Source organism: Lissotriton helveticus, chromosome 7, assembly GCF_964261635.1.
Source record: "Lissotriton helveticus chromosome 7, aLisHel1.1, whole genome shotgun sequence".
Classification (NCBI taxonomy): domain Eukaryota; kingdom Metazoa; phylum Chordata; class Amphibia; order Caudata; family Salamandridae; genus Lissotriton; species Lissotriton helveticus.
In genome coordinates this window covers 1,852,690,862-1,852,701,473 of record NC_136068.1, presented here as the reverse complement: position 1 = coordinate 1,852,701,473, position 10,612 = coordinate 1,852,690,862, and the positions used below count along the sequence as shown (strand labels likewise).

Genomic DNA, 10,612 nt, shown 5'->3' with positions numbered 1-10,612 from the left:
CGACTTCAATTGCCTTCTGTGTCCACACAGTCAATTGAATATCTCTGGTTTGGGCTCTGGTAGAGAGGATATCAGAGCACATTTTTCCCATACGACTCTGGGAAATCTTAATGATTTAGTCTTTCATTTAGACCTGGCCTTCACAAATGAATTATGCTCACCTCCGGTCACATTTTAACCAACATTTATTGGGAGGTGATGTAAATCTGTCATAGACTTTGCCCTAATCTCCAAGCGGCACTCTAGTCGCGTTCTCGCACATGATACATGTGAGATAGCAATGATCGATCATTACCCAATTGGCCTATCCCTCTCCTTTGCAAGGACTCAAGGAAAAATAAATAACTTAATTGAGAACTTATATAATTATAAACTAAGCCTTGCTAAGAAGAATGGTAATACCATAAAATTGAATAAAGTAGAGCCAACAGCCTTTTTTGCAAACCTCATTAAAAATAAACAGAGGGAATTTGAAACATGTCTCACTGTGGAAATAGATGATGCTAAAATCAGTGAGGCTTTCCTCATAAACACAGAGGAAATTCGACAGCTTCTTAAAAGACCACAGACACATGATAAAATTAAGGCGCGGAGATGGTTCAACTCGGAGTGCAGCAAGTCACATGCACACCTAATGTTAACACTAAAAGCTGAACCAAGAAATCGGATTGAAATAAGATCCGCCAGAACTGCTTACCAACATGCAGTAAAAAAACGTAAAGGAAACAGGAAGCCTGGCAGGCTTTACATCAAGCCTGTCTGATTAAAGATAATATTGGGTTCTGGAAGGCCGTAAATGCCCCTTTCTTTGCAGAGAAAGAAATCAACACAATAGAAGTGGCAATTACTAAAGATACTTGGGTAACCTATTTCAGTGAGCTCTATCAGGCAGATGTCTTAAATGAGGCTGCAAGCACAGAACAATTAGACGCAGCTCTTAATGAGGCCCAAAAAACCTTCCCTATTGTGACGGTGGGGTGCCGGGTGAGCCCCGTACTGACTCGGAGTGGTGGTCCACTGCTGCACTCTCACCCTGCCCATTGTCCCTACAGCTGCCCGAGAACGAGTGGCAAGAGATTAAGGACGATTGCTGGACACCCCCGGAAAAGGGACGTGGTGCCTTTAATTGGAACGACGGGGACGGCGCAGCTCCGCCCCCTTTCCACGTCGCGACGTCAAAAGGCGGAAGTACCTCATCCGGGACGGACGGCGTTTCCCTGGAGGTAGACGGTGTGGAGAGGAGCCGAAGGAGCGCAGAGGTGAAGCAGGAAGAGGTCGGAGAGCAGACGAGCCCAGCGGAGTACTACAAGCCAGGAGGCCAACGTTTCCACCCTTCGCCCCGCCACGGTCCCGAGGGAGGAACGTGGCTTAACAAGGTACGGGGCAGAGTTGCGGAGTGGGTGGGTCGGAGTAGCCATACCGATTAAAAACATCCGCTGCCGAGTGTATTAAGCGTCCCAGGTGCCCCTCCCTTCACGAGCACTGAGAGCACTGCGTGACGTTTTGTATAGTGCACCGACACTTGGTTTCCTTCACCTCCCCTACCCTCCACTGTACATACAGGACGTCCCAGTAACCCAATATATGTCCTTTGTTTGTTTTCTGGGTCACCGACCGTGCTGACGAGGAAGACGCCGGCGAAGGGGAAACCACAGAGCCCGGACCCTTACCCAGAGTCAGCCTAAAGCACGGACAACCCATCCTGAAATACCTGAACTTGGAGTTTATTTTCCCCCCTTCAAGAGACTTATATTCCCCTCCCTGAACACTGTGATTGGTATGCAGAGGAAAACATATATACCAATAAAACCCTCGTTAAAAGCACTGCTGAGAGAACCAACCTTTGTGTTTACCCCGAGATCTGAGGTAGTAGAGCAGCAGGTACCCGCCGTGCAACCCCCCCCTGGGACACCTATAAATCTTGAATTTTCATTAATAAAAGTTCAAGCTGCTATTGATAATAGGGCCGCAGGGAAAGCACCAGGACCGGATGGGCTACCGGTAAATGTATATAAATCTAATATAGAATTATGGGCCCCACTCTCAACTAACGTCTTAAACAGCTGTAATAAATATGGGTTTTTTCTTACATGGCAAGAGGCCATTGTCAGTCCCATTTTTAAAAAAGGCGACCGTAGTGATCCAAAATGCTATAGACCAATTTCTTCATTGGACTCACTTATGAAGGTCGCTGGGAGAGTTATACTTAATGAATTGCATTCCTGGGTAGAAGACCAAGGTATTTTCTCAATACGAGTTTAGAGCAGGACTTGGTACAACAGAGCAAGGCCTGAACTTAGCATTGATAATAGCCAAGTATGTATGAACCACGACAAATTATGGTCCATATTATCGCAACTTGGTGTAGAACCTAAACTGCTAGATTTTATAAAATAATTATATCGTGGGGCCGGGGCAAGTGTAGGGCATGGGAACAAGGTTGAATGTACCTCCAAATTTAATATTAAAAAGGGAGTGAGGCAGGGATGCATACTTGCACCCTTCTTGTTTAACTTATATATAAATAGTGTAACCTCCCACCTTTTGAAAGAGCAACATGACTACCCAAGAATTAGGAACACCCCTGTCCCCATTTTACTCTATGCAGATGATTCAGTAATTATGGCATGGACACAAGTCGGCCTCCAAAGAGCACTTACTAAATTCTCAAGATACATGAGTGATAGAGGTCTAAAGATAAACATAAGCAAGACTTTCACCATGTGCTGTACCACAAAGAAGACCCTAAAATGTAAAACATTTCTTTCAGAATCAAAAATAGCCATGTCTGATACATTCTCCTATCTGGGCATTAATTTTGACAAAAAGGGGACATGATCTTTGGCAGTTCAGGCAAGAAAAATGGCTTTTTCAAGAGCAATAGGGGCTGTCCGAAACTTTGCTAATAAAGTCGGGGGCCGCCCAATCCCAGTACTAATGGATATATACAAATCTAAATGTGTGTCCACTGCAACATACGGTGCAGGGATTTGGGGGATAAAATAATCTCACACCTTACAGCTATGTGAGAATGCATTCCTCCGTTACCTACTAGCTGTTCCACAGTCCACCTCTACTTTAGTGTGCCATCAAGAATTAGGCATTCATTACATCCCAGACCTCATTAAAGTTGATCCCATTTTACTGTGGCATAAAGTGTGGTCAACGGATGAGACAGGTTTGAATAGGGATGTGATACAGGATTGCCTCAGACTTGAGGGGGTCTTAAGAATCTCCTGGAAAAGGTATGTAAAGAGATGTTTTGCTGATATAGGGCATACAGAATATTTTGATTTCCCGAGCTGCTAAGTGACTGTATCTAGGAAGAAGCTGAAACAAACTTGCCTGCGCTTCTTAGAGAATAAACGATGGTTGGAAGAGAAGTGCAATACATCAGTCATGGAGAATCCTTTGATTCTTCAAGGAGAAGGCATGCAGCCATATTTGATCACGGTGCTAACCTGCTACTCTCGCATGCTACTGACACGATTCAGGGGGGGAACCTTCTTTAGACTGATTACGTTCCCAGAGTCAAATTGTTGGTCCAAAAACGATGTGACGATGTTTCTGAACAGTCTACTTTACATTGTACCCTTTTCTGCAAATGTTATACCCTGACAAGGAAAAGATTTCTAAACCCTATCTTAAGAAGCTGGGGCTTATGGCAATGTAGGACAGCGTTTATAAGATTGAAAATGCTGGAAGACGAACTGATTATGTACCTTGTGTCATCATTTTTAAAACCCTAGATTAGATCCAGGACTTCAATGAACTAAATTAATATAACTTCTGAAATTATTGTAAATCCCCCTCTTTTAAAATGTTTTTTACTCCTAGTGTTTTGATATACGTAAATGAACTAAGATTCAAATGATTATTTATTGTTTTATTGTGCTTTTATGATTTTTATCTTCAAAATCGAATAAAGCTGTTTTTGACTTTGACTTTGACAATGCTAGAAGCTACCAAATTCTGGGATACACCCTCAGTTATAAATAAAATGCATTCCTGCTAAACATTCTTTGAAAGATAAAGAAACCTGTCATCTTAAATGCTATTTTGTATCCTTTGTCATCCTCAGAGTGTTTTTAAACTCTCTGTTTTTCAGGCAGTATATAATGGGATTACAGAGTGGAGGTATGGTAACATATAACAAAGAGTATACTTTGTTGTATTTTACTGAAGCTGTTGATGCGGGTCTCATGTGTGTAGAACAGATAACTCCATAGAATAATATAAGAATGGTGAGGTGAGAGGCACAGGTGGAAAAGGCCTTGCGTCTCCCCTCTGTAGACCGGATTTTCAGGATTGTTGAGATGATGTTGATGTAAGATGCAATAGTTAAAGAAAAAGGTGTAAGTGCAACTAGAGTACCCTCAACGTAGATTGCTAACTCAACAGAACTGGTGCTACTACATGAAAGCTTCATTACAGCTGCCACATCACAGAAGAAGTGGTTGATTGTGTGAGACCCACAGAATGAGAGCCTCGATGTTAGTAAAATGTGTGGTATTGGGTTTATAAAACTAAATAGCCAACATACAGCAGCCAGCTTCATGCATACTACATCATTCATGGTGGTCACGTACCGTAAAGGTTTGCAAATGGCCACATATCGATCATAAGCCATGACTGTAAGAAGAAAGAATTCCGTAGACATCATATAACTGAAAAGAAACATCTGCAGAAAACATCCACTTAGAGAAATGTGTGTTACCTCCCGAAAGAAGTGAGCCAGCATATTTGGAAAGATCATTGTTGTGTAACTGATGTCTAGAAAGGCTAAGTTTGTAAGGAAAAAATACATTGGTGTGTGCAGTTGTGGGTTGGAACAGACAATCACCATGATAAGAAGGTTCCCCACAAGTACCAGGAAGTAAATCAGCAAAAGGGCCAGAAAAAGTGGAACTATAAGATGTGGAAAATCATAGAAACCCACAAGGGTGAACTCAGGTGCAAAAGTTTGATTTTCTCCTTTCATGAGTCTTCGAATGCGGTTTTCCTGATTTGGGATTTCAAGAATATCTGCAAATAAAGAAAAGAAGGAAAGTAATATGCGACACAAACCATTTTGGGTGGAAAAGGTCTGTGGATGTTTCAAGGTCACAGTTTATATATATATACTATGAGAAAAAAAATGATTTAATTTGTGACACAAAATAGGTGACAAGTAAGCCACCCCTGGAGTGTTCTTTTTTCATTTTTCAGGGGGCAATGATTTGGCTGCATGATATCTATTGTTAATTCACATTCTTTTACTTATTTATGTTATATATTTGAGCTATATCTATTCAAAACTCGACTAGAAGATACAATCAATACAAGCACAAAACAATAATACAAGTTCGAAATTGTTCCAAATTAGATGATGGTTGTGACCCTATGTACTACTGCAAGGCCTGATAGATTCAAAAGAGCTGTTCCTGACCAATGTTTAGGGCTGGTAAAGCAAAGACCTTATGTTAAGAGCAAATTCACAGAGAGTAGGCTTTGGGTCACCCCTGTCACTCACAAACTTATACAGCTATCACCTTTCAATCATTGCTCAATTGAAATGTCTTTCACATTTTGCCTCAACCCATAACAACGGACCTGATTTAGAGTTTGTGGAACCGGTTACTCTGCCACAAATGTGACGGGTATCCAGCCCGCCGTATTACGATTCCCTTAGGAATCAATGGGATCACAATATGACCAATGGTATATTCATCGCATTTGCAATGGAGTAACCCCATCATCCAAACCTTAGATCAGGCCCAAAGTTTTTAAACACAAACTTTGAAACATTTCTGCCCAACCTTCCTCCACCCTGGCTGGAATGGCTAGTAAGCAAAGAGGCGAGTCAGTTGTTATGTGTACCCTACAAGTGGCCCAAATTCTTATCATAAATTGATCAACATTGTATTATAGAAAATCGAGCACCTTTGGTTTTTGATCAGGGCACATCCTGAACTCACATATCTGATGGAACTCCCAAATGTGAAGAAAAAGAAGGTTCAGTGAAAAAAAATATTTCCCTAAGATCACATAATTGACCACCAAGCAGTGGTATTGTGACAATACAGTTGATTATTATTTTGATGTATAGATCTATGCAATGTATCTGACTCAGGAAAGTTGTTCAGGGGCTTCCTTCATTCTAGGGTGCATATATGAAGGATATTCAAATTCACCCACACTACAATTTGTAGATGACGTCATGATCTGGATGCAAGATAAAAATCAGTCTCACTCCTTGCCATTTCTAATCCTAACATTTATGAGATACAGGCAGGTTACACACATAGAGCATACATGCTAACCCTCCCATTTCAGGGGGGAGACTATTGATTTCAAGGCTAGTTTCCAACCCCTGGATTACTGTATTTGGAGTTTTGTAAAACTGGTAAAAATAAAATGTTGATGCCTGTCATGCGCCTTCCAATCTCCCACTCCAAGAATTACCTCTACCACAATGGGTAAGGCGCTGTCCATAATTCTTGGACGAGGAGATTAGAGCATGTGACAGGCCTCAACATTTTATTTTTGGTAGATTTAACCCATTTGCTGCTGGCAACATCCAACGGACATCGCGTGCACTACCTCGGTAGTGCTGCGCACATCCGTTGGACGTCGCGGCCCTGCTCGCGCAATAGAACGTTCCGCACTAGCGCAGAACGTTCAGCACAGGGTACGGGTTAAGTAGTACAAACAAAAAAAGAGTTTAGAACTCTGGTTATGTTTGCACTGTTATTAAAGTTTCAAAAATGAAACGCTGATTGTCTGTCACCATCATACCAAGAGACCTGATTCAAGCAGATTGCCTCTGCTTCAATATGTTAGTGTGATCAATACATACTTCCTACTATTTTCTTTAACTCTCGCACTTGCCAGCTGTGAAATGTTGGCATGTCTGACAGAGAGAGACTTTCTGTCTGCCTGTGGAATCGCCCAATCTTTTTCTCTAGTTTGCGTTAGAGGCCCAGGACATAAACTTGAAACAACTCAGCAGAGGCACTGCTGAGACACTTACATTGTCATGCAGGGGGTCTATTGTTGCTCACCCTGAGAGGTCAAACCCAGGAGAAGCTGTTCCTCCCTCTTCTGCAGTCTGGCTCTGTAAGGTCCCCTGTTCCTACAGCCTTGTCAGGGTTTCTGATAAGCCACACAGGACTCTCTGCGCCAGCAGGTGCAACTCGGCATTGCTCCTGGGCATGCGCACTTACGTGCATGACAGCCCACAAGCCCTGCCCAACCATGAACTGTAAACCCTCGTTCCTTTTGAAAGTAAACTTGAATCCTTGGGGTGCAAGCTCTGAGGTGATAATGTTGCTAAGCATAAGAGTACCATTACGGAGACAGAAACAATACATCATCTTAAGTGGAATGACACAAAAGTAACGATTAACAAAATTGATATAGGCATGAGGAGACAATTGAACTTTGCTGCTTGGACAGTTCGTTTTTATGACATGTTTATGAAATGTTTATTTACATGCACTTTCTAAATAGGGGCACGCAGATGTCCTATTATTTTTGATATAAGCTTTCACATTTCACTGGAGGTTTCAAAGGGGTGGATTTAATTCGGAGGGAGTATGTTTTTTCTTTGACTGTGATGTGGGGCACCATGGCAGATGAAGTTTATTGGTATGATACACAAAAAGGAGGGGTGGAGCGGAGTATAGTTGGATTGCTCACAGGTGGGAGATCTCTCTCTTTAAAAACGGCACGAGCGCGAGGGAAAATCATTAGGAGCACTTGTCATGTGGACGCGAAGTGAGGTTATGCTGCTGGCAGTGGCGTAGAGAAGGTAAATTGTGTGAAGGGTGCTCCGTAGCTCAGTGGGACCTGTGCAGCTGGGAGGGAGTTGTGATTCATGGTGAATGACAATTTGGGAGATGGTAGGGTTCGAGCACGGAGGGAGAATCTTGGGTCAGTGTAAACATTAGTTGTTTTTTCTGTCGAATGGAGGGTAGAGTTTGAGTAAACTAATAATGGACAAGCAGCCAGCATAATTGTGTCTTTATCTTATTTTCAGTTAAACCCCTGACGAAGAATTTATAGAATTCGAAATGCATTGGGAGCACGTTGATTTCATAAAACTACTATTGAAACATGTTTGTCCTCACATGCCTCCGTAAAAGCCTGGATTGGCAACGTTTGGCGTTTGAAAATGATGAATAAAGAATTCAAAATGCAAACATGCTGTCTCCGTAGTGGCGTAATTAAGGAAGATGCACGATTAAAAATGTTGGATTAATATTGATGAATTGATAAAAATGACGCAATCATGAAGAGTTTCACAAAGGAAAGATTTCCTCTACCGCAGTACGACAGTCGAGTGCAGGAGTAATGTACCCCATTGGATTTGTTACATTTAAAAAGTTGTCACTTTCCTTCCATAGCCATGTAGCTCCTTTTTGATGACCTGGTTTGCTTTGCCTTTGCACTACGCAATGTGATGTAAAAGTGACCTGTATAATAAGTCATATTTTTTAAGCCATACAAAGCCACTTTGCATTGTTTTGAGTGGTTCTGAAAATATGCAGCACATAAAATGCAGCCCAAATCACTGCATTGCCTTACTTTGCCCTGGTTAGACGTGCCATGGTTTTTGAAACATTCCTAGATTTATAAGACCTTGTAATACTAGGAATGCGCCAAAAGAATATGCAGAGGTCCTCCCCTCCTATGAGGATAAATATGTTTATTTCCTCTTGGTATTTTCTATTTCTATGTGTGCTGCATCCAGTAGAATGCCTCCCAGGATGGTTTTTGTGCAGGATAGTGACCCTTCCTCCAGAGAATCGATTCTCTCTACAACACAGAGATCCTTGCACCATGGTGCAAGAGTGCCTGCATTAGCGCTAATCTTCATAACTGCGCCAGTGCAAGGGAAAAAGACAGGAATGCCGAATTGGATAAATAGTGTGCCTTCCTGCTGATTCCCTGTGATGCAGGGCAATACACTAAGGTGACTTGCTGTGCTGCTCTGCGCCAATAAAGTCGTAAATATGGCCCTCATTGACTGTCTCTGGGTCATATGACTGTGTGTAGCTGACAGTTGGGCTTTGTGCATTCCTTATAGAAAGCCCCACACAATAGAGAGTGTAAGTGTGCCTGGATGGCCCATCACTGGTTGGGTGGGAGTGTGGAATCTGACACAGCCTACACTGTGTCCTGTTTCCACACAAAACGGTCCCTAACATCCTGAAGTTAGTTTGGAGCCAGGGCAAGGAAGGCATGACACCTGTCTCCTACCAAGGTAAACCTCTAGAAGCTTCTCCACTTCAAAGAAAAGCCTAGGTATAAATATTGGACCTCCGACACCAATTCTTCAGTACATGTTTGGGCCTGTGGATACCCTGCGAGGTAGAAAGACTGCTGTGCTGCTGAAAGGATGTCCACTCTGCTGGACTACTGCTCTGAGGTACTGCTGCCTTGCTATGCTAACCTGTGGTATCCTGACCTCTTTCTTGGTAGAAAAGTACTGGACCTGCATCTGTTGAACCAAGAACCCTAGAGTGACTCCAAGAGCTAGATGGCAGGCTACCAAACTAGAGCTTCATGTTTCAACAACCTTGAACACAGCAACTGGACTCTGCCATCTGGAAGTCCAACCCTGACAAGAGGTGCTGCCCCAGTGCTGGACCTTTCAAAGGGGGCCTATAGTGCTTTGTCAGCCCACCTCTGGATCCAGGAGAACTGGTGCAACTCCTCTACTTTGCGTTGCATCCCTGAGCAGTACTGACACATCGCCTCTTCTGCGAGGATTCTCTCAGCACAAGGACTCTCCATTGACCTCACAAATCTCTTGTCGACGGCAGCCTTAAGATGACACAGGTTCTTGCTGCTCCTTGGAATGAACGCATTGCCTCAATTGCAGCACTCATCATGAGGCCAGACTTTACATCACCATCCCTCTTTGAAGGAATCCTCAAAGATGATGCAGGACTTGTACAGCAGCTTTGCAGCTCCTCAGAACAGACGCTTTGCCTCAGCTGTGCACTTCATCCTCGATTCATCTCACAGCACTCTGCAACCAGGATTTTAAGTACTCTTGTTTAGTGGGACTAACTGGGTCCCTCTAGCTGGCCCACACTTCATCGTGTTTGGTCTGACTTTCTGACTCTGTCCCAGTCTGTCACAATCAGATTCCATAGTTGCCGCTTTGTGCTTTTTCACACTATTTTCACGGACATCTTTAAACTTACATATATCTAGTTCTACTGATTGGCTTTTTGTTGTTTTGGTGTTGTTTTATGAATTACATGTTTTTATATTTTTCTAAATTGTTATGGAATTTTTCGGTGTTTTTCACATTGACTCTACGTTTATTTTGACTCCTTCATGCCAAGCTACTGGAGGGTTCAGCACAAAATTATTTGGGGTTTGCCTGTGCCTTACCCTGACATGAATTACGGTTTCTGCTTGAATAGCATTTGCCTCCTCAATCAGCACCTACATTTATCACAATGAGGTTTCATTTATTTACTGACAGAGTATATAAATTTAGATACATTTTTGACAAATGTGTATGTTCTTAAGGCTTCTTGTGTAACTTTTTTTCTTTTCTACTCCCTTTTCCCTTTTCCGTCCCTGTTTTTCAATTACATTTTCTTTCTATTTA

The 10,612-nt window shown here is 42.5% G+C and overlaps 1 protein-coding gene across 1 annotated transcript; it reads right to left on the bottom strand.

Moving 5' to 3' along the window:
• Positions 1-4,054: 4,054 nt before the first annotated feature.
• LOC144767771 (olfactory receptor 5V1-like) lies at positions 4,055-4,981 on the bottom strand. The gene has a single exon (XM_078651153.1). It carries the CDS (start codon positions 4,979-4,981, stop codon positions 4,055-4,057), a length of 927 nt encoding a protein of 308 aa, XP_078507279.1.
• Positions 4,982-10,612: the final 5,631 nt, after the last annotated feature.